General features: G+C 42.7%; 2 protein-coding genes across 3 annotated transcripts in view; one reads left to right on the forward strand and one right to left on the reverse strand.

Annotated features, from left to right (window-relative positions):
• PRDM4 (PR/SET domain 4) overlaps positions 1 to 1268 on the forward strand; it is a 37556-nt gene extending 36288 nt beyond the window's left edge. For both annotated transcript variants that reach the window (XM_075938356.1, XM_075938347.1), the window contains exon 11: positions 104 to 1268. In XM_075938356.1, coding sequence (XP_075794471.1) covers positions 104 to 416 — 313 coding nt within the window. In that variant the 3' untranslated portion in view covers positions 417 to 1268. The remainder of the gene's footprint in view (positions 1 to 103) is intronic.
• A 3193-nt stretch (positions 1269 to 4461) lies between these two features.
• The window catches only part of PWP1 (PWP1 homolog, endonuclein), a 36397-nt gene continuing 17465 nt past the window's right edge, over positions 4462 to 23393 (reverse strand). The window contains exons 9-15 of the mRNA XM_075938363.1: positions 19991 to 20087; positions 17280 to 17341; positions 12186 to 12297; positions 8850 to 8940; positions 8087 to 8208; positions 7633 to 7738; positions 4462 to 5809 (exon numbers count right to left, since the gene is read on the reverse strand). Of these exons, the coding sequence (XP_075794478.1) occupies positions 5694 to 5809; positions 7633 to 7738; positions 8087 to 8208; positions 8850 to 8940; positions 12186 to 12297; positions 17280 to 17341; positions 19991 to 20087 (706 nt within the window). The 3' untranslated portion in view covers positions 4462 to 5693. The remainder of the gene's footprint in view (positions 5810 to 7632; positions 7739 to 8086; positions 8209 to 8849; positions 8941 to 12185; positions 12298 to 17279; positions 17342 to 19990; positions 20088 to 23393) is intronic.

The following is a 23393-nucleotide window of genomic DNA, read 5'->3' on the forward strand; positions in this document are numbered from 1 at the left end:
GCCTGTAGTGGTCAAAGTAACCCCTCCCCCCCCCCCCAAACTCCTGTTAATGTATAGCTCCTGTGCCTCATGAGGAAAACCTGTTTTTTCCAATCTTTTGCAGAGAACGGCAAATCAAGTGTCCAAGGTGTGACAAGCTGTTCCTGAGGACAAATCATCTGAAGAAACATCTCAACTCCCATGAAGGAAAGAGGGATTATGTGTGTGAAAAATGCTCCAAAGCTTATCTAACCAAATACCATCTCACTCGCCACCTAAAAATCTGTAAAGGCCCAACATCCAGTCTCTCAGCCCAGGAAGAGGAGGAAGAGGAAGATTCAGACGAGGAAGAACTAATAGAGTCAGTAAGGACTGACGACTGCAGGATTAACAGTGGAGTGTATTCAACAGATGACTGTCTCTCAGGCCATAAGTGATAAAAGAGAGGGGAAAACTTAAGATGTAAAATTGGGGAAGAACAGTCAACCTTTTCTCAAAGGATCATGTTTTTAATCAATGAACATTATATCCCTATTTAATAAACCATGGCTAAAACTCTGAGAACGGATGACACACGTGTTGACGAGGAACAGTTTCTGGCAAGAAAAATACACTGTGCACACAGACTTTTTCATATATTGTGTTCATAAACTCTGACAGGTAAGTAAGAAAGTCATCTTGCTCCATTCTTTGGCTGAAAGAATCATGAAACAAAAATGTAATATGGTTGCCATAGGAACCTGTGAACCAACAGACTTGAAATGCCAAAACCATATTTGGGATTTAAAAGAAAAAATAATTGTGTATTTTGACATTTTAATTCAAAGGGATTGGTTTTGTCTGCTCTCTAGAGCATAGATCAGATTTTAAGTGCTCAGCTTTCCTTCTAGAAGTACAAATTAAATGCTTTAAAAATAAAACCCATGAACTCAACCCTCAGTATGGACAAAGCAATTACCTCATCACAACAATTGTACAGGTGATCAACATCTTGCTTTCAGATAAGTGTTGCCTCTTAATTTCCAGTTTAGTAGGAGATGTAACAAACCTAATGAATTCTACATGTTTTCAGTTTTGACAGGTTGATGTGGCTTTCAGTATGCCCCACAGGCTTGAAATTGTCCAGATAGTGGCTACAGTGTGTATCATTCATTACTGTGCTAGTTATCTGGGGTGCTGGTGATAATGGGAGGGGTTGCTGCTAATGTATTTATGGAATGAAAATGTATTTCATTCAAAACTGTTTTCCTTTTGGAAAAATTAAAACATGGTTCTTTTTTAACATGTGATTTCTCAGTCTTTTTTGAAAGTTTCTGAAAGTATGCTTTTCCAGAGCACAATGGAAAAAGGCAAACAGTGTAAACATTTACCACACCCCTAACACATTTCTGACTGGCTATGTATACATTGGCAAGATTTTATGCAAATACTTTTAACACAAGAGTTTTTGCGTTAAAATATTTGCGCAAGAGAGCATCTACACTGGCATGTGCTTTTGCACAAAAGCATCCGTGCCAGTGTAGACGCTCTCTTGCGCAAGAAAGCTCCACTGGCCATTTTAGCCATCGGGCTTTCTTGCGCAAGAAATTCATGTTGCGTTGCCTGTCTACACTGGCCACTTGTGCAAAAAGCACTGATTTCTTACATTAGAATGTCAGTGTTCTTGCGCAAGAACTCCTGGCCGGTGTAGACAGGCAGCAAGTTTTTGCGCAAAATCATGCCAATGTAGATGTAGCCACTAAATATTGCTAGTAGGAGCATTTGCCCTCAGATGGGAGTACTGTCCCCCATGCAGTTAAACAGCACACACAAACATTGTGTTAAAAAGCTGTCCTTTCATAGCCTGTTTAAAAAAATAGCTGCTGAGAGCTAGTCAACAAGGCTGAATCTAATCTAATCTAGATAGAGCTTCTTTTGCTGTGCTCTAAGCAAGAAAAAAAAATGAGGAAGATTGTTTAAACTTTAAAGCTTCCTCTGAGAGAGAACAGTTTGAAGATCTCCACTGCTGTTGGAGATACTACAGCTGAGGAAGAGAGTGACTTGTATCATGAACAGGGACTTTGATGTGTCCCCAGCCCTTGCCTACATCCCTTTCTAGGCACCTCACCTTATTAAAAATATTCATATCCTGATGAAAATGCAGACTAGCCCCTGTACTGATTGTAGGCAGTGTGTGGATTACAGACTGTATGTATTCAGGCTGTGGTACAGAGATGGCATGGAAAGATGTATTGCTCATGCCTACTACCTGCATTTACAAGGCAAAACAGGCACCACAACAGAAAATGTGTAATTTAGTATCTACTAGGACCTTGTTTACAAAAGTTGGCAAGTAAGGAAAACTAAGGAGCCACATCCACAAAGGCATAGCAGTATGATGCCACAGTCTCCACTGCAATTCACCTTCTATTTAAGTTCAAAGTGGAACTGTAAAGTTTGTCCAGGTGACTAAGTTTCTGCTTCTGGGCAAGCAGCTAGATGTCTTTTACACATAAGCCCCGACATGATCATCAAACTAGAGCAAGTCAGCTCTTCCTGGCTGGCACACCTGTGGGTTCTGAGCAGGCAGGTGTGCTCTGGGCAGGCCTTACTACACCCACAGTGTTCCAAGAGGAGAGTCTCTTATTACCTACAACCCAGGGGCTTGGGATACTCATTCAGGATGTGGGACCATCCCCTTCCCTTCAATGAGACAGGATGTGAGCAAGAATCTGCCACCACACAGCCAGGAGCCCTACCCTATGCACTAGGCTCCAGTGGCACTTGCTCTTTCTAGCTTAAGTTATATTTGTGTAGTTATTTAAAGTAGAATTTTGTCAATAAGCAAGACAGCACCCCAGTATCCCGTAACCCAGCTGTTAAGCACCTAACTGAGGAGGGCTCAAGGGCTCTAACTCAGGAGAGAACCAGGGCTCTTATGATGCCAGCTGTGAAAACAGACAGACTAGCATGGCTCATTTGCCATGTAAACACAAGCAACTGGAAACAAAATTAACACAAACCTGGTAGCGCAGCACACCCTCAGCTTCTGAAAAAAGTAAAGTGGCTGCATCTAGACTGGCATGATTTTGTGGAAATACTTTTAACGGAAAAGTTTTTCCATTAAAAGTATTTCTGCAAAAGAGCATCTAGATTGGCAGATGCTTTTGCGCAAAAGCAGCCGTACACAGTATAGACACGCTTTTGCGCAAGAACGCTCCGATGGCGATTTTAAGCCATCGGGCTTTCTTGTGCAAAAAATTGAGGTGCCTGTCTACACTGGCCCTCTTGTGCAAGAGGGCTTATCCCTGAGCAGGAGCATCAAAGTATTTGTGCAAGAAGCACTGAATTCTTACATTAGAACATCAGTGTTCTTGCACAAATTCAAGCGGCCGCTTTTACGCAAAATCTTGCCTGTCTAGACGCACCCAAGGTGTTTGTTTGTGACAGTAAGCACAACAGGCACTCTCTCACTTACTGAGCTAGCAGATGATTAGCAAGTACTCCATTGTGTGACACAGACTAGGCATAAGTATAAAGCTTTTGAAAACAGACACCTAGCAATACAATTCAGACGTTCAAAAGCAAAATGTAAAGTGCAGTTGCATAAAAGGAGTTGGCTTGTTTACTGAATCTCGGTGTACAAACAAAAGCAGATTCAGCCACTGCCACTGCTGAAACTGAGGAGCAGCGGACTTGGGGAAGCGGTGGAGCAGAGCAGCTGGGGTGCTGCCAGGTTGGTCCCACAGCACCGCCCCTCACCCCCCCCCCCCCGCTCCGCAATAACTACTGCAGTCTGGGGGGTGGGGAGCCTGCTCCCCTACCAGAAACTCTCGGCGGTGGCGCACGGCTGAGCGCAGCCGGAACGGGGCAAGTTTGGGGATTTAGCTCTCGTCCCCTGTCCTCTGTTGCCGCTTCCCCCGCCTTCCTGCAAAACGGCGGAGGGTTTGCCCCTCGCCAGGCCATTCCCCACCCACCCCTGGCCAGACACAGTGTGGGTTCTGGCAGACCCGTCACAGGGGTATAAGCCTCTTCCCCTCTTCTCCCCTTCCCTTTCCCAGCTGCAAGCACCCCTGGGGCTCACAGCAGCTTCAACTGTCCAGATGGCCGGAGCACTTCCAGGTTCCAGTTGGTGCCGGATTATCAGGAGTGCCGGATCACTAGATGCCGGACAATTGGAGTTTTACTGTCTATTGGTATTAGCCTCATTTTTAAAACAGAAGCAGAAACTGCATTTTTCAGAGATCATCACAGAAGCCAAAATTTTGAGAGATATTAGCAACCAAGAAGCCCAGCATCTAACGAAACCCAGATGACAAAAGGATACTTTATGAAGAAGGCTGGAGTCAAGACAGTGTCAGGATTACAGGTTTGAGATGGACTATTTGGGGGGAACAATGTTCAGTGATCAACATTACTCTGGAGTGCACAATAGGAAGAACTAAAGTATGTGGGTTGAAGGCAAGGGAGGGCAAGCTATGGAAAGACTAGACAAACCTGAAATATTCTCCGAGTTCCTGATTTAATCAGCAAGCTAGAGTTTGGGACAGGATAGCAAGTCTTCCACCACAGTAAGTCAGCACTAGGATAAGTACAAAGTGTTTTTATCATGGCAGAATTTACTATGTTGTCTAAGTAAAAGTACACACCAGATAGCTAGAACTTCCCACTGTGCACACTTCATATCCATTAGCTACTGCTATCCTAACCCGTGCCATAATGAAGTGAACTTAGAGACTATTTAAAGCCTTCTCTGCATTCCCTCCAGTTTAAGAAGAATGTGCAATAGTTGCATGTATTATGGATGTTCTAAGAAATTTAAATTGTGTGTAATGGCCCAAGCCCATGGCTGGTTACGAGTTGCATCTCTGCCCTATTTCGTATTCTAACAATTGCAGGTTGGTGACCTATTATTCAAAGCCAAAGATTTTTACAACCCTTTCCATCTGCTATGAGAGAGAAGGGGGGAAATGTATCACTATCACAACAATAAACCTGTGTAATCTGTGGGTTTTAAGAGGCTAACAGGATAGTTGCCCTTGAAGGGTAAGGGTACATGGGAAATGAGATTTTGTTTACTTTATGGTAGTTTTACAATGCTTAACAGCTCCCAATTGACTTTCACCTCCGTTCCCTTGGCCCTTGCCATCCACCAGTTGAAAAAACACAGTTCTAAATAAGATGCTAATTTTTCAAAAGCTGTATTTGAAATGTGTTAAATGGTCTATGCTCAGATCACTTTGCGAGAACTTAATCATTATTGACTACTGTCACTAAAAGAGCTTAAATAATGAAAACTACTTCAATTGAAAATTGCTGTAGTTTTCATTATGCAACTAAAAGGGAACCCATTTTTCAATACTTTATATACACTCTACAGAAGCACAGTGCTTTCCCGCCAAATGTATCATATGTGTTTGTAAACATCACTTATAAAGTGATGTTTTCAAACACATATGTGATGTGTTATCCCCATCTGAGTGCTAAGTAAAGTAAGGTGCAGGATGTCACTTAGAAAAGATGTCAGTCAGCAATAGAAGCAGAAACTTGTAACTTCGGACTGACCATGCTTTCTTCCCATAAGATGAAAAAAAAGCTGCATTGCAGGAAACTTGATACACTTCCATGAACATTTTCCAAAAAAGTGGATGCAGAGTTCATATATAAATTGTAGTCCCAAAGTATACTCTGGTTTTATGTTCTGCACTTATACCATCTATGTGAGGTTTAATCCATCATGATTCCATTGCTGCTTCTGGACTTTTGCTGCTACTGCTGGCAAATGAGCTGCTAGTTGCTGAGTTTGTACTGGCAGCTACTAGTCTTTCTCTGCTTCCAAAAACGTCATTCACTGCAACACAAGAGATTATATAAATGCTAGAATCCTGGAGAGAAAAATCACTGAAGCATGGTTTACAATAATGACATGGCAATCAAACTTAGTTGAACAGCATCTTGAAAGCTTTTGCCAACCAACTAAGAGGGTTTACGTTTTATATTTCAAAACAAAGGAATTATACTAACTGAATACATTAGGAGGAAGGCATGTTATTTCTCGCCTATAGAACTGCTGTTTTGTGGTCATGCTGCTAATGGTCTGTGATTGTTGTATCTGAAGATAATCTGCCTATCTCACTCCTTTTCTGAATAGTGATAGAAATGTAGCCGTGTTAGTCTGGTGTAGCTGAAACAAAATACAGGACTATGTAGCACTTTAAAGACTAACAAGATGGTTTATTAGATGATGAGCTTTCGTGGGCCAGACCCACTTCCTCAGATCAAATAGTGGAAGAAAATAGTCACAACCATATATACCAAAGGATACAATTAAAAAAAATGAACACACATGAAAAGGACAAATCAAATTTCAGAACAGAAGGGGGATGCGGGGATCAAATGCCCACAAAACAGATATTAGACAGGATCACAAAGAAAAAAAACAGTTTCTTGCCATTTCAACCAGAAAGGACACTGTCTCAATGACTTCATTACCTGCATCCTGCTTCAGAAGCTTTTTAAATCTGCACTTGAAAGGGAATCCTCTGAACTGTCATTCATGCTAAAATTCGACACTCTACGTGTGGGTCTCAACAAAGACCCCAGCTATCTTACCCATTACAAAGATAGCTTCCCCAATTATCACCTCTAATACCATTAACTCACAGACATTTACCTTCCCCCCCCTCAACCCCCCACATCACCCTCTGTTCTGAAATTTGATTTGTCCTTTTCATATGTGTGTTTTTTTTTTTAAAATGTATCCTTTGGTATATATGGTTGTGACTATTTTCTTCCACTATTTGATCTGAGGAAGTGGGTCTGGCCCACAAAAGCTCATCATCTAATAAACCATCTTGTTAGTCTTTAAAGTGCTACATAGTCCTGTATTTTGTTTTCACTCCTTTTCTGTGTGCTTAAGTGGTATCCATCATGTCACACATGGAGATAAGGTAAGTTTTGCTAAAGATACTATTTTAAAATTTAATTCTGGTGTTAGGGTTTAGATTTGCATTTGATTTCTGCACACCTTTAAAATAAGTAGATACAACATCACTACAGTTTATTACACAAGCCAAAATACAATTGGGAATGTGGCCAAAACCAGTTCCGACCATTGCAAACCACAGCCAAAGGGGTTTTTTTGTATATCAAAAGTCTGTGGTTATAGAGACAACATATAAAAAGTAACTGTGAAGATCAGCCATTTGGTCAACATTTAAAAACAAAAAACAGTACATCATAAACTAAACAAACTAAAAAACTAGAAACTAAAAAAAACAAGCTATATCAATATCACCTTTGTAAAAGCATAAAGAAATTAAGCAGTTTTTAACAAACACTGGAGGCTTCACTTTCAAAAAATAATTTTGGGTAAGAATCTGAAAACACACCCATTTAAATTTTACAAAAAACACTTCCATTGTGAGAATACAAGGCCATATTTCAAAGCATGAGGTCAAGGCCTCTATTCCACTTAGACTGAAATCTCACAATGGCAGGGGCTAATCTGCTAGCAGCAGAACAACGTAACAGGAGGCTGGACACACCTCATTACCCACCAGAAGCTTGTAGTTCTATCATAACCACCTTGATGCCTCATTTGATATACTACTGAATATACAGTGTATTAGAGAGAAAAAATGGAACCCAGAAACACAGATTAATGAGACTTACCTGCAGAAATACTACTTATATCCCATACTCGAAGGCCTTCTCTCTCTCCTCCAAAGGCATACACAAATGGCAAATCAAGACAACACGCTGCACAGAAGAGAACACCCTATGGGGAAAAAATATTGTTTTAAAAATAAAAAATATCACCTTAACATGCCTTCATGGAACAAGCTGAAGAACTGTAAGGGCCTTAAAACTTCTCTTGAATGATTTTGTAAAAATAATTTGATATCCTGGTTCCAGGCTTTAAAGCAGAGGTTGCCAGTCACATGTTGACTTGTATGATGTATTGTAGGGCGAACTAACAGTACCCAGGACAAGATGCCCAATTCATTCTCATTTGTGATATTTACGAAGAACAAATATTAAAGGAGAAGAAGACAATGAAGCCTGGTTAAAACCAGGAGTGAGCTCTATCAGTCACCTTCTTAGAAGTGGTGTATAAGTTACTTACCATTTTCATATCCCTGGAATGGATCAGACTTGGTTTGTCTCCCAATATATCCCAAATTTTCACATATTTGTCAGCAGATGATGTCACAAGGCACCCTTTGATCTGACTGCTTAATTGGAGTCCTGAAAAGTTAGAAAAGATCAGTTAAAAAAAAAAATCACCATTTAATTGTTGCATACTTGTCTTTACCATGTAACATTTTAAAGGGAAGTCAAAAGACAGAATCGCATATTTTCCATGAGCCTTAAAAAAGAAGCAGGGGAAGACTAACAGAAACACTGTTCCCCTTGCCCCCTCACAGACACTTTGGGAGAAGCACAGATGCTTCTACGGGTGAAAAATGTACAGTGGCCCCTTTCTCCTCGGACCTCTTAAAACTGCAGTAATGGCTCAGTCCTCTCCAAACTGCTAACACCATACTTCTTGGCTTCTTTGAACAACTGTCCAGGCTCATGGCCTCATCTTTCAAGGATCAAAGACTATGTGCTCATTTTTTAGTTTTGTTTTGGCAGAGTCCATTTCATAAAGAATATTTTTGTGCATTCATTCAATCAATCCGTTAAAATTCTCCAGAACCAAGCAAACATTTAAATGGCCAGCTACTATGATTACTATTAAGATTTATACTAAGCAAAAAAACCAAAAACAAAACAAAGACTGTTTCTCTCAAACAAGTTCATTTTTACTTACCCATTTAAAAAACTTATTCCAACTACACATTAATGGGTATGTTTTACATACAAAAGGAAGATCTGAAATTTACCAGATACTTCTTCATTATGAGCCTTCAGAGTAAAAAGTGGCTTATCAGAACGAGCATCCAGACAGTACACAAAGCCATCTTCTGTGCTAGCCTGGGGAAAACAATACATTATCAAAGAAACTGCCATATCAATTCACTAGACAAAGTATATAATCTAAGGTTTATAAAATCCATCAAATTCAGACTTTATATTACAGTATCCTGAACAACATAAATACGCTTTTCTTAAACAAGAAATAAATTAAGCTTGATTAAGCTTGCAGTTAAATAGCTTGCAAGCAGATGTCAGATAACTCATACACTAGGTAATGGGATATGTGATGGAAAACACCCTGTGTTTACACCCTATGCACTAATGTAATGTTTGTACAAGGTATGTTTTGTGAGGTACTATTTAAAAACTCAATTTGTAGACTAGTAATATCCAGGTAAAATTCATATAGAAACATTATATGTAAAGTTCTGAATGTAAGTTAAAATCATGACTGACATAGGTTTTCCAGACAAGGAAGAGAGGCAGGGACAAAGATCTGCATCTTAACAAAAACAGCACGAGTCTCCTTCTTCCAACATGTCTCTGGGTACTCAGCTAGAAAGACTTTTCAAAGAGGAACTATGAAAAGTAGGGGCAAACACCTAAAGGCATGACCTCTTGTTCCCTGTCCACCTCATTGTCTGCACACAGGAAGACAAAGGAAACAGCCCTGTCTCTCTGGGGTAGAGGTTCTGACCTGAAGAGTTTGGTTAGTAATGCTGCTAGAAGTATATGGTGAGAAATTCTGCTTGAAGCTAATCTAGACTGTCAAAAGCTTCAGAGGGGTGGCCGAGTTAGTCTGTAAGTGGGAAAATTTAAAAAACAACAAATAGTCTTGCAGCACCTTAATGATTAACAAAACGTGTAGATGGTACCATGAGCTTTTGTGGGCACAACCCCACTTTTTATGCCCTTCCAACATGACTGCGAACCATTAATAACTACTCTCTGAGAACAGTTAACCAGCTAGTTATGCACCCACCTTACAGTAGCCCAGTGTTTACCAATTTTATTTGGCCATGGAACCCTTTTCAGAATTTCAAGGAACCTCTAGGTTTGTCAAGCAAAAGAAAAAAGGGGGGAGGGGGACCCACCAATGCATGAAAAAGCACATTCCTTCCCCAAGACCCCACCCCTTTGAGGCCCCATCCTCTCTGTTCCCCTCCTCTCCATCACTTGCTATCCCCAGCCCTTATATACTCTCACTGGGTTGAGACAGGAGGTGTGGGCTCTGGGGTGGGAATGAGGGATTTGGGTGTGGGAAGGGGTGAGAAGTGCAAGCTCTGGGAGGGAATTTGGATGCAGGAGAAGGGGAGTCCCAGGGCAGAGAGCTCTGCCTGCACAGTTGGAGCTGCGCAGACCCGGGTCTCCTGACCTCCCTCCCCCCGCCCGCCGCGCAGAAAGGCGGCAGAACTAAGTTACCAGGTGCCACAGCCCCAGCTGTTCAGGCAGCGCATGCTGGCTCCTTTGGGGAGGGGAAATGCTTCCCGCCCTGCTGTGGGTCACGTGGGGTCACCCCATTCGGCACCCCCCTAGTGTGCCAGCTGGGAGCAACTGTTCCCCTCTGCCCACGTCTCGCTATGCCTCTGCATCGCCAGGGAGGAAGAGGAAACAAGTGTGCTGCTTCTTTAAGAAGCTGGTTAGCCAGCGCTCTCCCTTTCAGAGGGGGCGGGGGAATGTCAGCTCCTCACGGAACCCCTACTTTCACTTCGCGGAACTCCAGGGTTCCGCAGAGCACCAGCTGGGAAACACTGCAGTAGCCCCATCTATGTTGTATTTCCCTTGTTTATTGATAAGAACGTCATGCAAGACCGTATCAAATGCTTTACCAAGGTCTAGGTATACCACATCCACTGTGCTGGCTGTTACTTATCACTTTATCTTCCAAGTGTTTGCAGATGATTTCCTTAATTACTTGCTCCATTATCTTCCCTGGCACAGAAGTTAAACTGACCGGTCTGTAGTTTCCTGGCTTGTTCTTATTTCCCTTTTTATAGATGGGCACAATATTTGCCCTTTTCCAGTCTTCTGGAATCTCTCCCAACTTCCATGACTTTTCAAATATGATAGTTAAAGGCTCAGATAACCTCCTCTATCAGCTCTTTGAGTATCCTGGGATGCATTTCATCAGGCCCTGGTGACTTAAAGACATCTAACTTTTCAAAGTAATTTTTAACTTGTTTTTTTTTTAATTTTAACTTCTAAACCTACCCCATTTCCACTAGCAGTCACTATGTTAGGCATCCTGTCACCATCAATCTTTTGACAAAAACCAAAGTTATTAAGCACCTCTGCCATTTCCAAGCTTCCTGTTATTTTTTCCTCCTTCTTCACTGAGCAACCTCAGTTGCTCATTTTCTGGGGGGAAATCTGTTGTGGTCACTTTGCAGTACTCAAGGCTGGCAAGAGCCAGGGTGTGACTGGCAGGCTGCCATTACACAAGCATCTGGGAGTGACATGCATGCTGGAAGGCCGTTTTGTGAGTGGTCATGGATGCTACAGCACCAAGGCATTGTAAGGCACCACAAATTAGAAGGCAGGGATGACACAGGCCCTCACTGGTCTGGATTGTTCCCTGATATATCAGAGGCTAAGGAGCCTTTCACCTCTTGTCTGCAAGTTCAAATCTACCCAAGTTCAATAGTGACTGAAAAGCTATTTGATGTCTGATCTTCACAAAATGAGCTGATGGTCATAGCAAAAAAAAGTGACTATTTGACAAATGCAAGTCACTTTTGGTAACTATAAGCAAAAAAGTGAATGGATGTGAAAACTGAACCCATCCTACTATTTTTTATTAAAATGTCAATATTTTTGATCAGCTACACTTGTAAGACAGTGCCCTCTAGATCTTAAGGGATTAAAATAAAGCAGTCTCCTCTACGCTTTAAACATTTTAAATGAAGATCCATTTAAGTCCCATGAACAAATAGCACCCAGTTGAGGATTATCAGTGAGACATAAAAGGGATTGCAGCAGAGGAAAGTCTACATCAACCTCCAGAAATGACTGGAACTTGGCTATGAAATAAGGCACTAGGATGACAAGGGAACAGCACGGATTGGGTTGGTGGTGTAGCTGCTTTCTGTGAAAGGAGATAACAAATCTGTAAGTAATCCAAATTCTTAACTGCTAGTGGGTTATTAATCAAGTGCTACACACCTAGGGTGGAAAATGGGGTTAGCTCAACTCAGTCCATGAAATAGCAGCTGCTGTCCTTGCTATTTCATGGACTGTGTAGAGCTACCAGAAGAAGTGCAACAATGACAGCTGTACATGTGTGTTCAATATATTATACTCACTAAGAAGTTGCAAGGTGAGAAATGATTCCAAGTCACTCTCTCAACCTGTCCACTAAATCGCCAGATTCGATGGTTATCCTGTGGACTTCTGCAGTCATATAAGACAGCAGACCTAGAAGAAATCATACCAGAACACTTAATGATAAACCAAATTTCATGATCACCTAGCAATATTTAGGTTTTCTGATTTGAAAAAGAAAATAATATATTAAAGGTGTAAAAAGAATTCATGTTATGGACCAAGATGTTTCTTATGAGTACAAGAGCCTTTCTGTTGAGACTAAATGAGGAAGGTAAATTCCAAAACAATCACTATACAGGAAATACGATCGCTGGAGGACTATAATTATACACCAACATATAACTTCAATACAAACATACATGATTTCATGTTACTAGTTTCAATTAACCAGTTGGTTGCAAAATAAAATATTAGGAAATTAATTTATGAAAAATGCATCTTGTGTGTATTTTCAAATGCATTTTAAACAAGACATTACTCTTGAGAAATGGCTGGGGAGATTCTGCACTTAGAAGGCGTGAGAGCAAATAAGGATTAAGCGGTGGTTAATGGACTAATCATCAATTTGTACTGACAACACAGCAGCAGCCCCTGTTCGTGGTGGCCAGGGCTGGCCGTGAACAGAAGCCGCTCTGACAGCAGCCTCTGCTCGCAGCCAGGTGCTGATAAGAGGCAGCAGTGTGGGTGGGGACTGGCAGCACTGCAGAGACAGTGCTCGGGGGAAACCAGCTTCGGTTTCTTCCCCCCTTGCCTCTATCAGCAAGTAGAGCTGACTCATGGGGGACTCTGAAAATCCTTGTGCTAAGCACAATTGGGCAGAAGCTCTTCAACTGGCAGCAAGCATGCAGAAGTTGTTTGGTGTTAAAAGGAAGAAAGATTCTGTAGCTTTACTCTTTAACACAGAGTAGCCACAATGTAACCTATTCCCACACTATCCTGTAATTTAAAAAACAAAAAACCAAAGCCCAAACATCGATGTGATGATCAAACATGTAGCAGGAAAAGCACCATTTTAGATACAGCACAGCTTTTAATAAATTTCCTTGACTTTTATGTCATGAAAGTATATTCCAACAAATCTTTCTCTCTGAGACACTCTCAAAAAGCCTTCAGCTGCTTCTAGGTCACAGTATACTTTAAAGAAATCAGCAATGGTTTATGGGTGCTTATGGCACTGGAGGACTGGTTGCAGATGACTTGGCAGAAGTCTGACTCAGCAAAAAAGGGGGACAGTGGCATAGGAGTAGACTCACAACCATCCCAGAGGCCATCTAAATATTTAAGAGATTGCACCAGATTTCTAAGATAAACCAAATACAGCAGAGATAAGGTTGACTGCTTTTGATAAATTTTTAAATATATGTAAAGGCAAAGAATTAAAAACTAGAACAGAAATTTGACAGGATATAGCAATTATGGAATGAAATGACAGTGACTACAAAAAGTCAGCTCAAACTACTCCCTTCTCAGACAAAAATGAAAACAGGAAGTATACCCTTTGAAGTAGCCAAATGCAACATACAGAAACAAAGATCTACTAAGAGAACATCTAGATAAAGAAAACAAACAGCATGAGTGGTGCGTTAGCAGAGAATAGACACACAGGAAGTATAGGTAAGACACAGTGAAGAGACTATAGTAAAGTTGAGACTTCATGACACTTTCTGACCTTTTATACATTACACACAACAAACTACATGAAGAGAACATTACTGAGATCACAAAGTCAAGCATGCAAAATTTGGGAAATGTTAGGAAGTTAGGAAATGGCAGAATATCTGTGCAACCTAATTCAGCACTCTTGTGAGCATGCATGATAGAGTCTTTAATTACATGATCACATACTATTTTTTGCACAGAACTTCTGCACCTTATTAAGTGCATGAGATGGATGAGCAGCTACTCAATATTTGGTCTTCTTATTAAGCAGCATGTGGCCCCGGGTCCTGTCTGACTACACATTATTTAACCTCTGCTCCAGACAGAATCTCCTTATTGGCTTTCCTATAGTGCTCATCCCTCACAAACATTAATCTGAGAGTGCCTCACAAACATTCATTTATCTTCACAACACCCAGTTTTGCAGACAGGGAAGCGAGGAAGAGAGAAATTAATGTCAAAAGTATTTGCTAATTCTGGGTGTTCTATTTGAGACCCACAGAACCTGATTTTTCAGAGTAGTTAACACTTCATATGATCACACTTCATACGATCAAAGCACAGCTCCAACTGACTGCAGCTGCAACTGTGAGAGCACAGCGCTTCTGCAAATCAGATACCAGGGTCTGTATCTGGGCATCCAGAAGCTGAGGAATACAGTTAGTGGCCATCCGTGAAAAATTTGGCTTCAGTGACTTGCCCAAGATCATACAGGAACTCAAGAGCCAGGACAGAATCCCATTCTCCAAGGCTACATGCAACCAGAGAGCATCTTTTCTCTTCCTGCAATTCCCTGCTTCACTCACTACACACTTCCCAAATTCTGCTAGAAACACGACAGGCATCCTACAGGCAACAGGCTCTTTCACTACAAAAATCCCAATTCATTCTCAGATCAGATTCATCCCATGCAGCAAGTCAGACGGCATCCTGTGGAACAAATAGCATGTGACTATATAATTGAAGACTGTACCATAATGCAGTCACACGGGGAGCCAAACTCTGGCTGCACAGGTAACCTTCATTCTGACTTTTGAGCACTTCTGCTTTAATACATGTCTTTTTGTGCAGTTTTGTGTAATCTCCAAAGTTTTTAAAAAAGCCAACTAAACCCCCCAAATCTCATCTTGTGGCATGGCAGACACGTGTGGCTCATTGGCAGGGTTGGAACCTTTAACTGCGCTGCAAACACACCTGCCACTTGAGATACTAGTAACTGCTGATAGTAGGTTCTCCTCCTCTATGAGGAACACTGGGGAGAGGGGGGAAGAGAGTGGGATATTTTGCCAGAAAGTTGTGTCTTTGCGGACAGCAGAGGAATGTTGACACTCAGGAATCCTGGATTCCATTCCAAGCTCTGGAAAATGTCTGCTCTAGGAGACACAGACTTTTGCCCATTCCCTCCAAATATGACTTGCTGTCCATTCTCTCCAACCCGTCCCCTTTCTGGCTTTGTTCTAGTCCATTCCTCAGCTTCTCATCCTAGTCCTAATCATTTTGCCTAGCAAGTCCTATACTCAATTCCAAATACTCCATACACTGTCCACAGCCATTTCTAGTACCACTTCCCCAGCCCCTTGTACGGTCTATCACTGTCAAGCACTTTCACCTCGTCACCTCCCCCACTGGCCATTAGTCCTCATATCCCTCCCTCCCCTAGCTACCTGTCCTAGTCTCTTTCCCCAGTTGTTCCCAGTTCACACCTCTGCACCCCAGCTCTTCATCAGATCTCTCCCCCCACCATGACCTCTGTTTCCCTCCAACCCACAGACTCCAAGTTTACTTGCCCAGATAGTCTCCAGACTCAGTCCTCTTCCCCAAACCTCCCATAGGTCTCATTAACCTAACCTATACCTTTGACAAGTCTGGCTCATGTCCTTTCTTGATTCAAATGAATGTACTTCCTCATCAGTGGTACCTACGCCCAGTGGGGAAGAGGAATATTAAGAGCACAAAAACTTAAAAACAACAAATAGTCCACTAACACTGTGAAGTAGTGGGGGTGCTGTCTGCTCTGTAACCTGGGGTCCCCCTGCACTGTGATGTGTGATTCCCACTGACTCACCCACATGTGTATTGGCCCAGACACCTAGTCCCAGCCTGACTAGATAACAAGGCTCTTCCCAGAGGGAGAGACAAAGGAAGGAAGGCGGAGACAGCCACCTGGCTTGGGGGCAGGGTCTGGGAGCAAGGCAGTTTCTGGCTGGGAAACATGGAGGGAACAGACTAAGCTGAGTGCTGAGGAGGCAATGGATCCCCTAACCCAGGGGTGTCCAAACTTTTTTCAGAGAGGGCCAGATTTGAAGAAGTGAACATGCATGAGGGCCGTCCCCGCACTCTCAGCCCCAAGGCAGGGTCGGAGGCGGGCGGAGAGCGCAGGGCACGCCGGCCTCACGGCGGCCCGGGGGCAGGGCGAACCCGCAGCCGAGCGGGGGAGCGGGGCTGCGGACGCGCCCTACAGGGCAGGCTCTAGGACCACGGAGGCCACGGGCGGCGGCAGCGCGGCCGGAAGCGGCACGCTGCGCGCGCCAGTTCAAAAGAGCGCCGGGGAGCCAGGAGAGGGGGAGGAAGCGGGGGCCGTATTAAATCGGAACACGGGCCGCAATTGGCCCGCGGGCCGGACTTTGGACATGCCTGCCCTAACCCAAGGGGTCTGAGGCACCCTGGCCCTGACTCCTGTAACTACATCATGTCTATGGTGTATCCTGGAGAAGCAATAAACCCTCTGTATTCTACTGGCTGGTGGAGTCTGTTCTGGCTGCTACAGGGGTGCAGGATCAGGGGAAACCCCGACACGCCATCACAAGCACCTTAAAGACTAAATAGTTACATGAGGCTGATAAGAACCATTAGTTTGCACTTGGAAAGGAAGATGACCAATACCAGACTACGTTATTTTTAAATTTTTCCTGTTACAGACTAACTCGGCTACTCCTCTGAAGATTAAGAGAATACGATTCTCTACTGAACATATGTGAATCACAATTTTTCAAAGGCTTATAACTTGACAAAATTTAAGTTGTTTTTTCACGAGAACAGAAAAAGCACCTTCCTGAGAAAAAGGCCACCCTCCCCACCCCACTGCCAAATGTTAAGTCCCTGCTCCAAAGTATGGAAGCACTAGAACTTTTCAAAAGAAAAGTAGTCAGAGTTTTATTTATTTTACAGGGACGTATTTTCCCTATCCTCATTTTGAAAGCAGTAGAATCATTTTGGCAGAATGAATGAATAAAATTAGCATGACAATGATACCTGGCATGGAAAACTTCATCACAAACAGTTAATATTTGGCAATTGTATAAACTACTACTACTACCAAAAAAAAAAGACTCATGAGAGGATCTATCCAGCAACCAAAATAACAGGCTAGATCCACTTACAATAGGGCAAAAAGCAATATTTCCCCTACTTACTTATCATAAGATCCAGAAACAAGGGTCTGTGTTTCAAATGGATGAAATTGCAGTGTCTGGACCTAATAAGAACATAGAAAAGTTTTAAACACACACACACACAGGGATTTAAAATACATACAGGACATCTGCTTCAGTCTGTGTCATACAGGATAAAGTACAGCACAATTCCATGTAACTCCCACTATACTTGCTGGTAATTCAGGACCTTTACATAAAGCAGAGCATGCATCAAGCAATACAGAGATGGAATTAGAAATACACAATCTCTCTTTTGCCAAAAATCTTCAAAAAATAAGGTGTAAAGGGTAAAAAGTCTGCTTACACTTGAACAATTGTATAACTATGCATGCATTAGCAAAAACAGTACAAGACGTTTGTCAAGAACAGTAAACTGTGTTAACAAGGTAACTGAGATTAAGAATTTTCATTTTGATTACCAATAGGGACGCCAACGTGTAGATGATTACATGGTTGACCAATAAGACCCCACCCACCATGCTGCTGCCCCTATCCAGCTTCCCTCACAGACTGGCTCCACTTGTCACCTGGCAGCGGTGCCTCTGATACAGAGGCAGCAGCGTAGGGTGGCAGGGGGCTCTTTGGAAGTGGAGCCAGGAGTGCACTGGCTGCCAGCCCCATCCCTCACGGACTATTGAATTGTTGTGTAATTGCTAAAATTTAATGGGGTTACACAACTATTCAATTACAAGCTAATAGCCCTATTACAAAGGGTATGTCTACACTACAGCATTATTTCAAAATAACGCATCTACACAACAAAATGCATGTCCACACTGAGCGGACCCACTGAATTGCATTTAAGGCTGGCCGGAACCAGTTCTAGCAGGGCACCAGATCAGGACTTTCTGTGTGGGGCTGCTGCCTGAGGCTGAGGCCTGTGCTTAAAGGGACCGCCCCCCCGGACAGCCAGTTCTCAGGTTTCTCTGATTGCTTGCCTACCTCGATGAGGGACAGCAAAGCATTTTGTCTCTGCTTGTTCTGGTTGCCCACACTTGGGACACCACAGCACTCTGCAACATGGAGCCAGAGCTGCCCCCTGGGCACTATGGTGCTTCTCATGGATGCATTGCTGTGAGCCTGGCTGCACTTTCTGCAGGCTGCCATCCGGGAGGTCCATCGGGGGACTGTCAGTGTCCAGGAGGTCCTGCAGGAGAGCTTCCACACTGAGGAGCCCTAAGAGCCTCTCTGGTCTGCCCCACTGGGGGCTTGTGCCTCATTCCTCCCTCACGTCCTTCCTCTTACTCCTCCCTAACCTCCCTTCCTAATGTCAAATAAAATACATGTATTTTCACGAATACAAACTCTATTTAACAAAACGGGGGGGGGGGGAGAAACGAAACTCTAGTGAGACTGGGGAAAGGAGGCGGGAGAGGGGAGAAGAGAGGGTGGGAGAGAGGAAGGGGAAACCTGGGAGGAGGGAGCTAGAAGGGGGAAGCAAGGGGAAGAAGGGAGAGGGGAAGCGCAGGGTCTCGCCAGACCAACCTGATTTTCATGCAAACCTGCTCCTGGGTTCGCATGTGGCCTTTGGTGGCCAGGCTGGCAGCTATTCTGCCATAGACAGCCACGTTCCTCCATCTAGTGCAGAGATTATGGCTGTTGGGGGCATCCCCCCCCAAACCTGAATAAGGTCCATGATCTCCACCCTGGACCAGGAAGGTACCCGCCTTCTCCGGGCCCTGGCAGGCTCCTGGGATCTGGTAGACTGCTCCTGAGGAGCGGTGGAGGGCTGGCTCATGTTTTGGGGCCACTGGGTCGGGGCAGTGACTGCTGGCTCTGGGCTGGCAGGCTTGGAGCTGGCACAGGCACTATGGCCAGAGTCAACCCCTTTAAGGGCTCCGGGGAGGAGGGGAGGGAGAGGAATGTTCTTGGTTGAGGCTAGAGGCCCCCTATTTCGATACAAGTAACTACACAGCACTTATTTTGAAATAGCCATTTCGAATTAATTTTGAAATAATTACAAAATAGCGGTTTGGCTGTGTAGACACTAGTAAAGTTATTTCGAAATAACTCTGCTGTGTAGCCATACCAAAAAAGAAGTATTTCTTAAGTATCTTTCATCAGAATTTCTAGGTGTCATATTACAATGTACCTGTGCTAGAAATATTGTTATAATTACACATTGTCCTATAAAGAGACTACTGACAATTTGACCCATTTCTTGAAAAATCTATTCTTCTGTCACTTATGGCAACATCTGGCTTCTCCTTGTCATAAACCACTTATGGATTTACATTTACATGAGGTTATCTAATATTCTCTTAAACTTCCCAAAGTGAGCTTATTTGACAGAAACCAAAGACTGAAATGTAATTCCCAAAAAACGATTCACTCAAAAAATTATGAACATTTGCATATTGGTTATAACCAATGTAAAATTAAATTAAATTAAATTAAATTAAATTAAATTAAAAGGAGATTGCCTATCTCCTAGAACTGGAAGGGACCTTGAAAGGTCATTGAGTCCAGTCCCCTGTCTTCACAGCAGGACAAAGTACCATCCCTGACAAATTTTTGCCCCAAATCCCCTCCACAAGGATTGAACTCACAACCCTGGGTTTAGCAGGCCAATGCTCAAACCACTGAGCTATCCCTCCCCATTAGAGCTTGTCACTAAATTTTCGATGTAATAAGTTGCAGCAGGGTTCCCCCCATATTTTATAACAAAAGAAACAACAATATCCACATACTTTGTCCGTATGTAAAGTAAGGTTCGCTGCTGGCTTGCCCACAGACATATCCCATAGAATTACAGAGTTGTCAGCTGAAGCACTTGCTAACACATTTCTGAAAATATACACAAGCAAAAGCTTTAGACATTTACATTCAAGTGAATAATGGCTGTATGTCATAAATACACAGCTTGATTCTGATCTCAGTGAAGCTCAAGTCTGTAGCTTATAACCTTCAAAAATAACATTTGGTACTTAATGGTAATAAATTACATATTTCAGAACAGAAAACCCAATAATTGTATTGAAGGGATGTAGCATTGGTATACTGCTCATGCAGTCGTGTGTTTTCCCCCCACCATACCTAAAAAAATTCTCCAGCCAATGATATGATACCAGTGATAAAACCGTAAGAAACTTTGAGGACTTACTCCTTTCTGTACATTTTAAGATAAGATAAGAGCTACATAGTACAGATTTGAATATTGTATCAACATAGCCAAGAAACAAAAAAAACCTATTTTTGGCAAGCATTTTTCTCATCAGCCTCTCTGCTAACTAAACAGTTAAACAGCACAATCCTGCAACCCTCCTCACTATCTTACTCAGACAAGTCTTCCTACTGAAATCAAAACTGCATAGGCTCTTACATCATATTTTAAAATTTATGGTGATAAGGGCTCTAAATACAAAGATAAGAACTTTATTAAATATACAACAAAATCACCATTGTCTAAATGTTTTAGCTCTTATTATTCGACAGACTAAAGCTCCCCCACTTTTTCATACTAGAAGGAAGTTCTTGACTGAAAGACACCTGACATTTCTCCACAACACTGTTCCACCAAAGCAATACCACAGAGTGGAAATTTACAGAAGGCACAGTGTGGATTACAAGGACATTTTACAAATAATGCCAGTAAGGCCCTTCAGCCAGAAAGTGATTTGTAGGCAGCTGTCATAACTTGTCTTGCTTTTCAAAATGCAATTAAAATGCTGCACTGAGACTGCTCTTTGAGTTCTTGACTTGCACCCAACCTTTGCATTTCAGGATTAGTTTTTCTGCAACATCCACTGGTGTCAGCAAGGTTATTACTCAGTACACTATAGAACAAGGAATGTCAGGCACTAATTCAACCATATAGAGGGGCTTAATATTTACAAGGTCACTCAAATTACTTCTATGAAAATCAGCTGCTTTTAGTCAACATGAAATTGACTTTCTAGTTACATCAGGGGTGGGCAATAATTTTTGAAAGGAGGGGGCTGCTTCACAAATTTTGGAAGTGGTTGCAGGCCACCCCAGAAGGGGCGGGGTTGGGAGCCACTCTACTGGGAGCTTTGTTTGGCCTGGGGACCCTGCCCCCTGAGTTCTGGACAATGGAAGAGACCTGGTACAGATGGGAGGGTGCTGGTGGCTAGCCTCCTCCCTGAATTGTCTGGGGCGGAGGCTTAGAATTCACATAAGCAGTGCTCATAGTTCCGAGCTGCCTAACCTGTTGCCTGGCATCCGCCCAAGAGGCACAAACCCTTTAAATAGCATGGGGCCAGGAGCTGCGAGCCCTTTCAATTGCTTCTATTGAAAGGTCAATGCATTAGGGGGCAGGGCTGGGAATTGCCGCAGGGGCCACTTCCAGCCTGCTGAAAGGCTCTTGCCCAGCTCTCAGGTAGATGCTGCTGGTGTTAGCAAGGATAAAGGCTGAACAGCTGCACACCAACGGAGTACCACTTATGGAGTCATTACTATATGATTTCTTACATTCACTGTAATCATTTGACTCATTCTTTTTGCAATAGGCAACATAGGGCCAATTAAAATCTAATTTTTTTGTATGTTCAATGAATATCTATGGGAGAATTTTTTCATCTGTAATATCTGGATAAAACCAGCAGTTTTCCAAGGAGACTGCTGCTGAAAATGGGTATGCTGAACTGACAAGAAGATCCTCAGAGACAGTTAATGGGAGTAGGAAAAGATCATACTATATCTAATTGAAAAAGCCATTTACAGGGCCCATAATAAGAACCCCGTATTAACTCTGTTATTGGAAAAACAATCAAGGTGGTAGAAAGAAGATTCATTGAAACGTGAGTGCCTCCGGGTGCTCCACACTTCAGGTATGCAGCCCCAACTGATTTTCCTGTGGGTCAGCGGCCCCCAATCCAAAAAATTTTCTACACCCTTGCCCTAGATGGAGGAGGGAGCTTCAGAAGAGAGTCCCAACCTGCAGAAACTACTGCAGAACCAAATGCTGCATTGAAACTGTGTGAATCAGGGCATGATGTTCTAAAAAAAACACCACACTTACTGAAGTCCATGTAGCAGCCCTACATATTTCAGATACTGGTACATTCTTCAGTAATGCCACCGATGTTGCCTGTGATCTGGATGAATATGCTATCACCCTGGATGAGAATACATCCAGATAGCCATTTTAACAGTCTGAATAAAATTCAGAACCCTGTGGATCTATTTGTAAAAGAAATTAAGAGCTTAGGAGACTTCCTATATTGCTGGGTCCTATCTAAGTAGAAAGCTAATGCCCTTCTAACATCCAGTATATGTAAACAGGATTTCTATAGAGAACCATGTGATTTCAGCAAAAACACGGGTAGATGAATGAATTGATTATGGCAGAGCTTTGACAAAAATCTCAGGTTAGAATTTAGGGCATGGATGTAAAGAGACCTTGTCCTTACACAACACCATAAGGGGTGGGAGAGGAGGAGTGGTGATCTGCCAACAGGGTTCCAAAATCCTCGACATTAAAGGTTGACACGATTGCTACTAAAAAAAAAAAAAAATCCATCTTCATAGTTAAATGCAACAAAAAGGTTGCCACTGACTTGAATGGAGGTCTCGTAAGCTGACTTGAGTGTCAGGCTCAGGTTCCAGGTTGGGACAGTGTTTCTATTGGGCATATATAGAGAGTTTCTAAACCTTTACAAACCTAGACAATATTGAGGATAAATCTGGCTCTGTGCTGTCTGACCTTGTTCATCACCCTTAATGCCAGTGGTGCTGGACAAAACAAGATTTTGAGCAGGGGAAAAGGGGACATTTTCTATTCCTGCGAGTAGTGAAGAAATCCACCCACCAGCTTTGAAAATGCTGTGGAAAATTCTGGTGTTTAGCTCCCATACGTAATCTTGCGAGAAGCATCTAAGGACACTGGGTGCAGTGTTCTGAATACCAGTGAGGTAGACTGATGAAATCTGCATCTGATGAGCTATGCAAATATCCCATAGTTTCACACCTTCAATGCAGAGAGGATCTCACTCCTCCCTACCTACAGAAAAGACTGGATTGATTTGCCCAGATAAGTAGTAAGAAATGAAGGCAAGTGTTCCTGACAGTGCTGAACGCCAACATATTGATGAAGACTGGTTCTTGAGTTGTCCACGTTCCTTAAGTTGAGGG

The sequence above is a fragment of the Pelodiscus sinensis genome, chromosome 1 (genome assembly GCF_049634645.1).
Source record: "Pelodiscus sinensis isolate JC-2024 chromosome 1, ASM4963464v1, whole genome shotgun sequence".
NCBI lineage: Eukaryota > Metazoa > Chordata > Testudines > Trionychidae > Pelodiscus > Pelodiscus sinensis.